This window comes from Paramisgurnus dabryanus, chromosome 8 (genome assembly GCF_030506205.2).
Source record: "Paramisgurnus dabryanus chromosome 8, PD_genome_1.1, whole genome shotgun sequence".
NCBI classification, from domain to species: domain Eukaryota; kingdom Metazoa; phylum Chordata; class Actinopteri; order Cypriniformes; family Cobitidae; genus Paramisgurnus; species Paramisgurnus dabryanus.
The window spans coordinates 5,388,836-5,404,882 of NC_133344.1; the positions used below are offsets into that span (position 1 = coordinate 5,388,836).

Consider the following 16,047-nt stretch of genomic DNA (forward strand, 5'->3'; position numbering starts at 1 on the left):
GAGGGAACGGAGACGCCATCGCCCAGAATGAAAGCGATCGGGAAGCTGTGGAGGAGCCGCTGCCCGGCCGTCGCAGATTCAGCATGCCTCATATCACACTGGCTACAGACGTCCGCAGGCGATCGGGGCGTGTTGCGAGCGAGCTTCCTTCGCGATGTAGCTTCACGGACCGCGTCCAGGTGACCGAAGACGCCATCACCCAACATGAAAGCGGTAAGACTCCGCTTGTTATTGTAACCTGCATTACTTGCCACATGTACAGTTTAGCTTCTTCCATCAGCACAGAGGGGTTTACTTGTGCTAAGTGTATTGAAGTAGTAAGGCTGACGGAGAAGATTGCAGAACTAGAAGCGCGCATCCAAACGCTAGTTGATGACAGCAATACCGCTAAGGCTACAAACGCTAATACCGTTAAGGCTACAAACGCTAATACCGCTAATGCTACAAACGTTAATACCGCTAATGCTACAAACGCTAATACCGCTAATGCTACAAACACTGTTTCGGGTGCGCCTAGTGTTAAACGTAATACACATAGCTCGGTTCCATCATCTGAGTCAAGGGGGCCGACTAACTGGGTGACTGTCAGGCGGCAAAGTCGTTTCCGATGCCCACCCAAGACCCCCCTGGTAATTTCAAACAGGTTCGATATTCTAAGCAATACACCGACTGAGACGTCTGTTAAAAGTGCCTTGGTCATTGGAGATTCGATACTTAGGAACGCGAACATTGAGGCACCAGCCACCATAGTCGATTGTATACCGGGAGCCAGGTCTTCAGACATTAGATCAAAACTTAAAGTGCTGGCTAATGCTAAGCGTAAGTTTTCTAAAATTGTTATTCACGCCGGCACGAATGACACCAGACTCCGCCAGTCGGAGATCACCAAAGATAATATTAAAGAGATATGTGAAATTGCTAAAACAATGTCAGACAATGTAATATGCTCTGGTCCCCTCCCCGCCTACCGGGGGGATGAAACTTACAGTAGATTATTGTCTCTTCACGACTGGATGTCAAAATGGTGCCCTCAGCATAACGTAGGGTTTATAGACAATTGGAAGCATTTTCGGGGGAGACCTGACCTGCTAAAGAGAGATGGCCTCCATCCATCTCAGGAAGGAAGGGCGATTCTCTCTATAAATCTGACCAATAGTCTTACTTCTAATACAGTCTGACTATCCAGGGTACAAGTCAGGAAACAGACGGATTAACGGGCTTAACCGTCCATCTGTTAGCTGCCGTGATATGTCACTTTTATCCCAGCACTTCGAGTCAATCTTACCAGAATATCAACACATTTCAACTGTATCTGTTCCCCGAACAAATAAATACAGAGCACCACTTGCCACATCTGGTACAAATCTGATTAATATAAAATTAGAAAACAATACATTAACAGATGAACCTCGAATGTTAAAATTCGGCCTTCTTAACATTAGATCGCTTACCAATAAAGAACCTATTGTCAATGAAATAGTTACAGACCAAAACTTAGATGCACTCTGTTTAACAGAAACCTGGCTTAAAGCAGACGACTACATTAGTTTAAACGAATCCACCCCACAAGACTATTATTATAAACAAGAACCTCGATTAAAGGGGAGAGGGGGTGGTGTAGCTACAATATACAACAAAATTTTTAAAGTAAACCAAAAATCTGAAGTAAAATTTAAATCATTCGAACTAATGTTGTTAAACATGGAAATAACCGATCGTAACCACAAACAGCTCTCTTTTGCCTTAGCTACAATCTATAGACCTCCGGGCCACCATGCAGATTTCCTTAAAGAAATAGCAGATTTCCTGTCTGAGCTTGTAGTCACTGTAGATAAAGCTCTTATCGTTGGTGATTTTAATATTCATGTGGATAACCCAAAAGATGCACTAGGACGTGCATTTATGGATGTTCTAAATTCTCTCAATATTAGACAAAACGTGACAGGGCCAACGCATACTCGTAAGCACACATTAGACTTAATTCTGTCACTCGGGCTCAATATTAATGACATCAAAATATCACCTCAGAGTGATGCAGTTTCTGACCATTACCTTGTGTCATACACTGTACTTCTAGATAGGATCACTCAATCCACAACATGCTACAGATTAGCCAGAACAATAATTTCCACCACTAAAGATAGCTTTATTAGCACTCTTCCAGACCTGTCCCAAATGAAACATGTAGCAGATAACTGTGACGATCTAGATATTGAAATAGAAAACCTAAACAATGTCTGTTCTAACACATTGGATGCCGTTGCTCCCATTCGAAAAAAGAGAATCAAAGAAAAACCGCCAGCTCCATGGTATGATCATCACACCGCAGCACTCAAAAAGGCAACTAGGAAAATGGAAAGAAATTATAGAAGCACAAAGTTAGAGGTATGGCGTGCAGCATGGAAAGAGAGTGTTAAACAATACAGACAGGCTATTAAAACCGCCAGATCTACCTATCTTAGCAAGCTTATAAATGAGAATCATAATAACCCTCGTTTCCTCTTCAGCACCGTTGCAAAACTGACTAGAAATAAAGAACAAACAGAAACCAATAGTAAACTTCAACACAATAGTAACGACTTCATGAACTTCTTTTCTAACAAAATTACGGCTATAAGGGAAAACATCGTAGCTACCCAGGCAGCCACCACTCTACCCGTTAGTTCACTTAACACTAGACTACCATACGAACATCTTGATTCATTTAAACCTACTACAATAGATGAGCACTCTAGACTAGTTACATCATCCAAATCATCATCCTGTATATTAAACCCCGTTCCCACAAAACTGTTTAAAGAGGTATTCCCTGTAGTGTCAACCCCGGTTCTGAATATCTTTAACTCATCGCTAGAAATAGGATACGTTCCAACAGCTTTCAAACTAGCAGTTATTAAACCGCTGATTAAAAAACCACAGCTTGATCAGGGAGAACTTAATAACTTTAGACCAATCTCAAATCTCAAAAAAAAACTAGATTTGAGTGCTGCTGAGTGTCGGAATAGGAATGCCAAAAAAAGATGGCCTTTATTTTTAGAATACCATCGTCAAAGACACCATTTGAAGATAAATGTATAGGTGTTTATGATTGCAATTAGCCTTTAAACAGACAGACTGGAGTGATGAAATCATCTGGAAATATTTTAATCATTAAAATAGAAAATAATTTGAGAAGATGTCCGGTGTTCTGTTGAAGTCTGTTCCCTCTATGTGTTTCTTATAGCGTTTTCATCACATCACATTACAATTATTATTTATTTAGAAAGATTACATTTTTAATGGGTTATACTAAAAGGCAATATCACCATTTATTAAATATTTCATAATTTTTCTGTTGTCTATTATTTCTTTTTACCTTATATCTTAGCCTATATCATCTTCCTGTTTGTTCTAAAATTATTACATATTTAGATATAAATATAACACACACAAGTGTGAAGTGATTAATATATAAACAGGCCTATATGCATATTAATTAGTATGAAAACTTAATAGTTTTAGAACAAACACGTTGGCTATAAATATAAGGTAGAAATAATAGAAAACGGGAAAATGATGAAATATATAGTGGCAGGCACGTGCACAGAAAGGGCTTAAACTGTGCAGCGCCATTTTTGTTGGAGGTGTTTTATTATTATTATTTTTTAAATAAATCAATGATATAACCCTTTAAGTCTGTCTGTTTTACAAATATATTTATCAAATTAAAGTTATTAAAAAACTCAATCTTTTTGGATCCGCTAAAACTATCAGTGACGCAGCAGAGCAGCTTAACGTCTTGCAACGGTAAATAAATATCTTGTTGTTTGAGTAGGGCATGTGAAACAATACAGAATGCACGACCGGGTTTTTACGGCTCATTTGCGATCGTTTAACCGATCACAGCCCGGGTAAAGTCAACAAATTTTCCTCAGAACCGGGAGAAGACAAAAACTTGTAGGCTATTTATGAAATGTAATAGGCATGATAATATGCTATGGAATGTATGTTTCCAAAGAAAAACACGGATAATACAAATACTTGAAAAAATACTTTTAAGTAGACAGTAAAACCTCTGCTTGATAGTGACCATAGCAACTCCCACCTGTGGTCTACTTTGGCATGAACGATCTATTTACTTCTCCTTTCGGTGTTTTTTGGCAGTCTGTAAAACGACAGGTCCGAATTATTGTTAAATCTGTTCGTACTATCGCACAACAGCTTTTTCCCAGATTCTGTACTGAAATTCTGCGCTCTGTCTTTTTGCCACTGAGTGTGCGTGCCGCGTAACCGCAGGGACTTTCGCCAAAGGTGACGTCACGTGCATACCCTCTTGATATCTCCATGTGATATCCCAAGGAGTTCACACCACACTCCAGAAGATGGCGGTAATGCGCACTGTTTGTAAACTGTCAAACCACCGAAGAAGAAGACGCGTCTCTCCGTCTTCTCCAGTACCAAAGAGTATACTCTTTGCCAGTACAGCAGGAGGCGCTGCAGCTCTTTAATCCGCAGATAAACTCCAGAAAGAAAGTAAGAGCGCGTGTGTTGTGTGTTTGTGTATCCTCGGTGTTTTTCTCTCGTGCGTGTTTCATTGAGTGTAAACAGAGTCTTGTCTCTGTGTATTTTAGTGTTGAGACGTTAATGATGAGATGTGCTGTGCTGTAAATCATGAACTGATCTGTTCATGCTGGATATATTGATGATTTCATCACAGAAATCTCTCAGCTGAAGAAAGAGGTGGAGTTACTGGAGACAAAGCTGAGGTCAAGAGGAGATTTAGCAATGAATCGAGCGGTTTGTACAGCTTAAACATCATTTAACTGAATCAGACAACATCAAATCATTTCATGGATCAAACCTCCACAGAGTCTCTGGATTCTGTTTGTAACGCTGGAGAACAGCAGCAGATCCTGCAGACCAAACTGAAGATGTGTTCAGTTAAACTCATCGACTGCACGAACCTCATGATGAAGATTAAAACTGAACCCACAGAAATCAAAACTGAACACACAGAAATCAAAACTGAACACACAGAAATCAAAACTGAACACACAGAAATCAAAACTGAACACACAGAAGAGGAAGATCGCACTGATGAAGATGATGATTTTATTCCATCAGGTATGTCTCCTTAATTATTGTTGTATTTTTAACTGTCATGTGAGGACCTGTTTTGGGTTTTCAGTCACAAACTCACTAATCAAGGGGTGCGTTTCCTGGACGGGGATTAGACTAGTCCTAAACTACTTTTTTTTTTTAAAGGAAAACACCACTGTTTTTCTATATTTTACTAAGTTTTTACCTCAACTTAGATTAATTAACACAGTTCTATCTTCTTTCGGTGCGTGCACTTTTAATCTTTGTACAGCGCTTCTTGAATGTCCAAACAAAAGTTTTATTTTGTGCCACCATACTTACTCGTGTAACTACTCTCACACAACAGTCTTTAAATAGGGAAAACATGGAAGTGTTTGGTGGTCCCATTGACTTCAGTAAGTTTCACAATTATTTCCCCCAGAAAAAAATGAAAGACATAGCCAAAAAGGTCCATCAGTCATTCAATAATAAAATTATGAAGTGACAAGAAAACCTTTGTGTGCAGAGAAACCAAAACAAATGATTTTATTCAATAATTTGCTTTCCTCCTTGGTTGTTCATGAGCAGACTACGACACATCACATGGGGCCCGTTTCAATAAGGAGGTTCAACCAACTCTGAGTTTAAACTTGAACTCTGAGTTGACTTACTCTGAGATAGTAAACTCTGAGTTTTCGGTTACAGAACAGCTGATCTGAGTTAGTTCAATCGACTTGACTCTGAGTTAAGCACGTGCACAGCCACAATGAAAAGCCATCATCGATGAAGCTCAGATATTACGATTTACCATGGCAACAGCACGTGACAAAGAGGTCTTAATCCTTTTTACTACTAAAACTGAAAGTGTTACTGCAAGTGTACAGCAAAGAAAAGAGTTGTTTTTGTAAATTGCTACTCTAGTAAATGCGTACATTTAAAGGGGACAGAGAATGAAAAACCATTTTTACCTTGTTTTTGTTGAATAATGGTAGTCTACCCACATTCACAAACATACAAAAAGTGCTAAACATGCTAAACATCTCAGTCTCATAGAAATTCCTCTTTTAGAAATGTCAGCCAGAAAACAGCCCAATCTGATAAACTGATGCTCATGACATCACAGGCATCTAACTGCCCCTCCACTTTAAAATAATTGGCTACATTTTTTGAGTGGCAGCAAAGTCAGCCAATCAGTAATGAGATTCCAAGTTAAGCCAGTAGGGGGAGCCACATAGGTGCAAAACCACTTGTTAAAAATCCCGCACCCTAATAGAGCTATCTGAGAGAGGTTTTTAGGAAGCTTCTAAGGCATTACAGACCCAAACAAAAATGTTTTTGTCTACATGTCACAGAACAAGGATAAATACTCTGTTCAACCATTTTATGTCAACTTTAATTTTTCATCACAGTTAAATATCTGAAGTAAATAAACTTAGGACTGTATGTTATTATATTCATTTACAAGCAGCAGACACCGCAATCCCATGGACAAAAAGATGACAGCAGGTCAGCTAAAAATGAAATTAAGCATAATACTTTGTCATATAAGGCTATGAACTTTACAAATGTTTGTCATGAATAAAAAAAACCTTGCAGAGCCGGGATTCGAACTCCGATCGCAGACAGTACATCTGCCCTAACTACTGCACACAGCACTACCCACTAGACCAGGGATAATGACGAGTGGATACATAAGAAATGCTAACGCAACTGTATAGATGTAAGAGCACCACAAAGACTGATATTAGTCATATAAGGATATTTATATATCTAAAATGACTGCAAAAAATAATAATTTTCCTCACATAAATGTAAGTGGATATGACAAAAAACCACTCGGGGTCTCAAAATCCTCTCGCGACATAAATCTAACTTTCTACAAATGAATGCAACATCATCATCTACAGGATTCTCTATAAAAGTACTTGACATTTTAGTCACTAAGACGATCTATGCATCTAAGTATATCATATTAGCTTTACAAGTCATCTGAATTTACTGTTTTAATTTTTGAGTTGAAAGTTTAGTGTAATATATAAAGTAGTAAGTTAAAATGGTTTGCACTGGCAATTTAATTATAACTTAAAGACAGCTAAAAATATTTTATAGTGTACATAATAAAAATGTGCGCAATGAATGAATGTACTAAAGCAACTAACAAGATTAAACACTGCTACTCCTTTAAAAAAGGGGAGGAGACCACAAGAAACTCAGAGTTTACAGGATAAAACCTGCTCCCGACCAGGTTAGGTTCACAGAGTAAGTTACCCCAGAAACAGACTCTGAGTATAAGTTACGTCTCCTTCTAAAACAGGCTTGACTTACCCCGCTGTCTCAGGTTTAACCTACCTCCCTTTTTGAAACAGAAAACTCAGAGTTTCCCTCATTTCAGGGTTAACAAACTCAGAGTTTTCACTTAACCACCTTTCTGTAACGGGCCCCTGCTGACGTAGTTGACAATGTTTTTATTTAAAGGAGACATATCATGCTAAATCCACTTTCTTGGCTCTTAAATGCATTTTGTTGTATATTTGTAGTGTTTATAAGTACATAAAAGTTGAGATTAGTCTCTTCAGGTGCTTTGTTGATATCTTTATATTCTGTTTTGGTCATATTTTCCAACCGGTTCTGATTTTTCTATTATCTATTACGTTTTTTGAACAATTACGTCACAGTATTTGCAGCGGAACTGCTAAATAAGGACATCGACTTCCAGCCCAACACTACGAGCAATCCGCCATTTTATATTTCTCGCTGCGATATTGTAGTCCAAGCTCAAGGATGCAGAAGTTACGAGAGCGTAAGAAATGTACTCACATCTGTGGGTAAAGTCATTTTTGTGTGCCCGAGGCACTTTAAGGATAACTACTTCACCAATCTCCGCCAGTATAAAGAAGGAATTGCCGATAGACTTCGTCTGATTGAGGGGTCAATTACTTCTTTCTTTGGAGACGACGAGCAGAGCACTTCGGTAAGCAGTTTATAACTTAAAGTAAAAAAGTAAAGTACACGGTGGTCATGGTTTAGCAGTGCTGTTTCTCACTCCGAAGGAACATATAAGGCTGGATGGACAAGTCTTCCGTTGTTGACATTTTGTGAATAACGAGTAAATAAAAAGTTTCTGTGCAGCTAGATAATCGTATCTCTGCTATAAAACTACAAAAATGGCCGAACGGGGTGGAGTTTAACCGAGTGTCACCTCTGCAACCTGGAGAGGGGGCAGGGTATGACGTGCATTTAAAAAGACAGCACCAAAATGAGTTGCTCTCAGATGCACATCAGAAAAGGGGTAGAAAGGGGGCCTGTGGGGCTATAATAATGAGGAATTCAGACCCAAGCATTGCAGTTTCGCTTTACATAGACCACAAATAGATGATTTATATGTAAAAAGGACAGATTTAAAAGCATGATATGTCTGCTTTAAGCCGTTATGCAAACATTGTAAACAATACTTAAACAACCCGTATCAATGCCAATATTACTTGCCGGTGTATTCTGTGTCTGTACGCTGGCAACTCTGTGTTCTCATCACTTTGTAATATTTTTATTGAACGAATGTTGGACCTTTTTGGTAATGTCTTTCATTGTTTTCTGAGGAAATTAACTGTGAAAATTAACTAAAGTCAATGGGACAAACAGAAGCCACATGGTTTGATGGTTTTTATCAAAAATATGTAACAATGTGTTGTGAAGACAATCAGAGCACTTGGATGTTTAGAACGACACAGGTGTAAGTGATTTATGATCAAATTATCATTTTGCGGTCAGCATATCGTCGCTGTCCGATGAAATCCACGTATGTTCATTTAGCCGTTTTTTTTAGATTTTTCGACAGATTGAATGTCCAGGTTCATTTCCGTATACAGTGTGCGTCACATACCTAAATGGCCAATGAAAACTTGTGAAATCATGTCATCTGATTTTCACGTATACCCATTTGGTGTCAAAGCTGTCAATCACGCCGCATATCTTCCGCCTGTGAAGCGTCTCGCCCATAGATATGTATAAAGGCTAGATGGCTTACGGGCGCTGAGAGCCAATGGGACCCGACGACGTCACACGGCGGCCATCTTAGGACAGGACCGCTCGTTTAGTTATAACATTAAAGTCTATTGTGCATGTAGTGCTGAAATAACTATTTGCTCAATTTTCAACCGATTTTCAAACGGCTTGGTGTGTCATAAACGTCAGGGATGCGGCTATTTAACTGCATACTTGTGAAAAATTATACAGCACATTATTATATTCAGCACAAATCATAGCCACGTTAATAAGGTTTGTAATACACCAAACCGTTTGTAAATCCGTCAAGAATTCAGCAAGTTACGAGCATTTTAGTTGGCGTATGTCACTCACCTTCCGTCCATAGCAGCAGGGAGCAGCACTATGGCAGCACTGACCTAAGATGGCCGCCAAGTGACGACACAGCTCACTTCGCCTTGAGCCATCTAGCCTTTATACATATCTATGGTCTCGCCGGCGGTCTCGTAAAGTTTCATCGAAGCTCAGCACTGGATGCCGAATAAACATGACAATGACTTTCCTTCATCGAGGTAAACGTTTCCCCCGGACGCCAGACGAACATCTAGGAGTGACTTAATTACGGTAGGACTGTGCATCTGTCTAGCATAGGTGTTATTTACGCTGGGGATGTCCCCGCCACTTTTTGAAAGCATTTGGTTAAAAATGTTCTGAAAAATCAAGCGATGCTTAAGACTGGTTTTGTGGTCTAGTGTCACATATGTTGCGTTGTATGCTTATGGTGTGTTTTCTTGTACATGTGTAAGTAAATGAACTTCATTGTAATCATTGACTAAACGCGCTGCTGTTTTCTACGGTATGGTGCTTTCTGGCATTGTTCAGTTGAGCTGGTGTTGCAGGGACTGTTACATGTGTGCAGTCGACATTGTTGAGGGTTTTATGCTGAGTATTTTCTTGTACGCTATGCCCATTTTTGATGGGCTGTTATTCAATATTTTTCCGGTCCTGCAGTAATGTTTTTATCCGATCTTTTGTCCCCACCACTTTTCAACACAAACTGAAGCCCCTGCTCTCTAGCATTACCACGTCAGTGTATTGATTCATTGTCCCTTCATAGTTTGCAAGAGACATTTAATAAATGTATAATTAATATTAAATAAAGTAAGCGTATTTAACTAAGATGTAGGCTATTTAATGAACTGAGCATATTCATCTGTCAATACGAAACGCGACTTGGCCATTCTAATTAATGATCGGAAGAACGCGTATCGATCACTAACTGTAAAATATGCACGCATGTCCATTTAAACTCAATTTTGGTCAAATGTTGATTATTTCATTACACTGGCAAGAATATGGTTACATGTAAATATGCCGTACCAAGTATGACAACGCTACATTCAACTGCTTTTGATATAGTGTTTTTTTTTCACTTCCTGAAAAGTAACCGTTTTGGACGTACGTGAGTTTCATCGGGCAGCGACGATATAATGTTGGTCCATTTGACAACTTCTACAAAATAGTGGATTACTCCCAAATAATCATGCATTACATTATGTTTCTTAGTCTTTCTTTGAACTGCCATCTTTAGTGTAGCTTTAAGCCTTGTACTTGACCCGTCCACAAGAGCACAAGGGTGTGCACGTCAAATTTTGTAACTTTGCACGCGGCTCCGCAATCCAAGAAGCACAAGTTCCAGGTGAATATAGCCAAGCATGATGTCTCATCACGCTGGCACCCAGTCGGTGAGTCGAGTATAAAAAAAAACCAAACGGTGGTTCGCGCTGTGGAGCCAGACAAGGTATACAAGGCTTCAGTTAACATACGAGCACGAGGCTACATTGTGCATGCGTCAAACCTTGCAACACACACACACGCTCCGAACCGAGACAAGCAAACCGAACGGTTCGAATGTTTTTTTTCATGTACCGTGCCACCCCTACTCTTGACATCTATCTGACACTAAAACGCCACAACACCCACAAATCAGGGCTTCATCTGGCACCCCCATTTATTCTTGACATGCGCTCTGAACCCTCGCTTCAAATATCCCATCACTGTGACATGTCTATTACATGTCTAAATGTATGAATGTTGAAAAAGACACAGAATCTCACTTCTTTGTGTAAATAAGAGTGAAAAGACAATTTAATTGTTTTATGTTTCTTTCAGATGTGAAGAGTGATTCATGTTTGGATATAGAAATAACGTCCTCAACATCAAAAGAGCGACTGACAGCACAAACTCTTTCCTGCATCACCTGTGGAAAGACATTCAGCTCACAGAGACATTTAGAGAGACATGAGAGAAAACACACAGAACAGAAACTCTTCACCAGATCTGAGATCAGCTTTACTACCTTACAAGAGAAGAAACTTCATTCACAAGAGCACAGAGAGAAGAAGAAGAAGAAGAAGCAGTTTCACTGTGAGCAGTGTGGGAGGATTTGTGTCTCTTCCTATAAACTAAATATTCACATGAGGATACACAGCGGTGAAAAACCTTTCAACTGCACTGAATGTGGAAAATACTTCAGAACCAAACCAAATCTTAAAATTCATCAGAAAATTCACACTGAAGAGAAACCTTTTCACTGTAGTGTCTGTGGGAAGAGTTTTAGTCATTGGAATAAGTTACTTAATCACAAAAGAATTCATACAGGTGAAAAACCTTTCAAATGCTCTCAGTGTGACAAGACATTTGGTTGTTCAAGTAACTTAAGAGTTCATCGGAGAGTTCATACTGGAGAGAAACCTTATCTCTGTAGTGTCTGTGGGAGGAGTTTTAGTCAACAGACTACATTACTAAATCACAAGAGAGTTCATACAGGACAAAAACCTTTCAAATGCTCTCAGTGTGACATGACGTTTGCTCAGTCAGGTTACTTAAAATCCCACCAGAGAGTTCATACTGGAGAGAAACCTTATCACTGTAGTGTCTGTGGGAAGAGTTTTAGTGTAAAGGGTTCATTACTAAAGCACAACAGAGTTCATACAGGTGAAAAACCTTTCAAATGCTCTCAGTGTGACAAGACGTTTGCTTGTTCAAGTAACTTAAAAGCCCATCAGAGACTTCATACTGGAGAGAAATCTTAACACTGTAATGTTTTTGGGAAGAGTTCATCAACAGTCAAACTTTGAGCTTTAAGCACCAGTGACCTTAATAAGGTTATGACACCTTTAAATATGGTTAAAACTTAATAGTAAAAAAAGAACAAATATTCTAATTATGAGCAATATTGCAGATAAATAGAACAGAACAAACAAACAATTGAAATAAAACTGCTGCTCATGTTTTTAGATTAATCTAACAGTACTGTATTATGGAGGACTAAAAATGACTTAAAGGTCCCATATTTGAAAGTTTTATTTTAGGTTATGATGTCCTTATGTTATTTTTTACTCACTTTCATGTTGTTTGTAACAGTTACAAACCTGTATAAATTTCTTTGTTCTGATGAACACAACGGAAGATATTTTGAGGAAAGTTTGAAATCAAGCTATATGTGATCCCCATTCGCTTCCATAATAAAAAAAAATTCTTTCTATGAAAGTGTTGTTTTTTGACACTTGTTTTATGAGTGAAATACGCATTTGAAATAACGTTACCCATGGAGGTAAACTAAATGTTAGTTTCTGTACACTAAATGGGCCGGTGTCTGTAACTTAAAAAAAAAAAAACCGTTTGATTTCCAACAGATATTTTATCTAAATTTGAGGCTACCAAAGACTTTAGCATTACAAAACAACCCGTTAGCATCACATATTCATTTACAATATATAATTTCAGTTTTCTCTGGCTTAATAATGTAACCTAAAAAGAGGGCTGCATGTTAAATCGCATTTGATTGTCTCGCGCATCTCGTCAGTAAAGCGACAGCCGGTTCAGAAAGCAGGGGCCTCATTTATAAAGCGTGCGTGCGCACAGATTTGATCGTAAAGTGTGCATACCCAAAAATACATGGCAAAGTCCATATTTATAAAAACTGTCTTTGACGTGGAAATGTGCTTGGCGCCACGTCAGGGTCTGAGCAGACGTACGCACTTTTGCTTGTCAGATTGCTGCAGGTTTTTGGAAAATAAGCCATTCTTGCTGTTTGAAATTGGGTTTAAACATTGACAAGGGCTCTTTTATATGTCTGACATTAATTACGCATTATTTAAAGGCAAAGATCTGAAACTGCTCGGCTCTGCGCGCACAAGTTCAACTTCATTTGCGATTTATAGATTTGAAAGGGGTACGCGTGTTTTCTGACCGTACGTTCGGTTTATGAATCACACGTACGCATTTTTTGTTAAATGATCGCAAGATCAAATGTAGGATGTTTTTTACGCAGCATTTTATAAATGAGGCCCCAGGTGATGGTGCTTTACTATTAATCTATGGCAGGTTATCCATATGGCAGATAAAATGTGCAAATAAACGTCCAATTTTCGAATGGCTATTCGAACGTTTGCCAAACGTCTTGAAATTTTAGTGCCTAGCAGCATGTGCAACCCACATGACGACCTGACATGACGTCAACGCCTTAAAAGTAGCAGGGGTTATTAGGTAATGTGCCAAGCTATTAAACAGTGTGTGTGTCCGGAAGCAAACAAACTGTTCAGAACTATATATAATAGTGTTAATTTTCATATTTATAATAGTGTTGTTTTTCGTATTTTATTTACACATTTATCATTTTTATATCACATTTGTCTCTTTTATAAACTCTTTTGTTGTGTGTCAAACTTGTTTATTTTATATTGCATGCTGTGATTCTACAAATAGGTTTAAAGTCTTAATGTCTTGGGACCATAATGTCATTAATTGTCCATTAACTTGGCTGGATTATTCAGTAAATTTTTTTGTTCATTTTTACAATGATTACGTCTCCTGACTTCTGCTATAGGCCTATTCTCTGGGCTGGTAAATTAAAGTTTACATAATTATTCAGTATTTTGTCCCTCCAACCGAGATGAGCTCAGGCTTTTACAGCCGGTATTTCATAGTTCCAAAGAAGGGCGGTGGGTTACGACCGATCTTGGATTTGCGCGTTCTGAACTGGACTCTCCAAAAGCGATCCTTCAGAATGTTAACTCCAAAACTGATATTTCAGTCAATACGCCCCCAAGATTGGTTTGCAGCAATAGATCTGAAAGACGCGTACTTTCGTGTGTCCATTCTCCCTCGCCACAGACCGTTTCTTCGCTTTGTGTTCGAGGGGCGGGCATACCAATACAAGGTACTATCATTCGGGCTGTCTCTCTCTCCCTGTGTATTCACGTTAAAACCCCTGAGAGAGATCGGTGTTCGCATTTTGGCTTACCTCGACGATTGGCTTATAATAGCGCATTCTCGGCGGACGCTTTGTGAGCACAGAGACTTAAAGCTTCGGCATCTCGCCCGTTTGGGTCTTCGGGTCAACTGGGAAAAGAGCAAACTCTGCCCCACACAGAGGATCTCTTTTCTCGGCATGGAACTGGACTCGATCGATTTATCGGCGCGTTTAACAGAAGCGCACGTCCAGTCGATTCTGACTTGCCTCGGTTCATTTCGAGGGAAGAACGCGGTCTCTCTGAAACAATTTCAGAAGCTCCTGGGAAATATTGCAGCAGCCGCGGCTGTGACACCGCTCGGGCTGCTCCATATGAGACCGCTTCAGAGTTGGCTTCACGATCGAGTCCCGAGGAGAGCGTGGCGTGCTGGCATTCACCGTGTAACCATTACACCTGCGTGTCGTCAAACATTCACCCCGTGGTCGGACCCCGCGTTTCTGAGAGCAGGTGTTCCCATGAAACAGGTCTCTTGGCGTGCTGTTGTACACACAGATGCATACGACACGGGGTGGGGAGCCACATACGACGGGTTTGCAGCCTAGGGGGTGTGGACAGCACCCCAGCTGCACTGGCACATCAACTGCCGCGAGTTGTGGGCTGTATATCTGGGACTTGTACGCTTCGCTACAGAGCTACGAGGGAGGGATGTATTAGTTCGCACCGATAATACTGCGACCGTTGCGTATATCAACCGTCAAGGTGGTTTGCGCTCTCGTCACATATTGCATCTCGCCCGTCATCTCCTCCTTTGGAGTCAGAAGCATCTGAGGTCCCTTCGTGCCATTCACATTCCGGGTTTGCTCAATACAGCGGCAGACGCGCTTTCCCGAGCTGCGCACCCCGGCAAATGGCGACTCCACCCCCAGACGGTTCAGCTAATTTGGAAGAAGTTCGGTCGTGTGCAGATAGATCTGTTTTTGCGTCACCGGACGTTACCCATTGTCGCCTATTTTATTCACTAACCGAGGGCAGCCTCGGCGTGGATGCGTTGGCACACAGCTGGCCGCAGGGATGCGCAAATACGCATTCCCACCAGTGAGCTTAATCGCACAGACACTGTGCAAGGTCAGGCAGGACGAGGAGAGCCCTTCTACTGGTCGCGCCTTACTGGACGACCAGGAATTGGTTTCCAGAACTGATGCTCCTCGCGACAGCCCCTCTCTGGCAAATTCCCCTGAGGAAGGAGCTTGTTTCTCAAGGAGGGGGCACATTATGGCACCCGCGCCCTGACCTGTGGGATCTCCATGTATGGTCGTTGAGCGCGCACAAGGTTTAGGTGATTTATCACAAGCGGTATCTAACACCATCGCCGCAGCGCGAGCGTCGTCTCCTAGACATGCGTACGCGCTTAAATGGAACCTTTTCGTCGATTGGTGCTCTTCACAACGCAAGGACCCCCGAGAATGCCCCATTAATATCGTGCTTACATACCTTCAACACCGGTTAGATGGTAGGCTGTCACCCTCCACCATTAAAGTTGATGTCGCCGCTATATCTGCACATCACTCTTTAATAAATGGAAGATCGGTTGGCCAGCACAATTTAATTATTCGATTTCTAAGAGGCGCACGAAAGCTACATCCTTCGCGCCCTCCCTCTATTCCTCCTTGGGATCTGTCCATGGTGCTGAAAGCCCTGCAGGGACCCCCGTTCGAGCCTTTGCAGTCTTTGAGTCTGAAGTTTTTATCAA

The 16,047-nt window shown here is 40.4% G+C and overlaps 2 protein-coding genes across 2 annotated transcripts in view; both read left to right on the plus strand.

Moving 5' to 3' along the window:
• The window catches only part of LOC135771706 (uncharacterized), a 95,097-nt gene that overhangs the window by 10,717 nt on the left and 68,333 nt on the right, over positions 1-16,047 (plus strand). The gene's annotated exons all lie outside the window — the stretch shown is intronic.
• On the plus strand, positions 11,199-13,934 carry LOC135771738 (uncharacterized). Its single transcript, XM_065282122.2, has one exon. It carries the CDS (start codon positions 11,199-11,201, stop codon positions 12,132-12,134), a length of 936 nt encoding a protein of 311 aa, XP_065138194.2. The 3' UTR covers positions 12,135-13,934.

Coding starts and splice junctions, on each gene's coding strand:
- LOC135771738 (XM_065282122.2), top strand. CDS start 11,199: ATGTTTCTTTCAGATGTGAAGAGTGATTCATGTTTGGATATAGAAATA.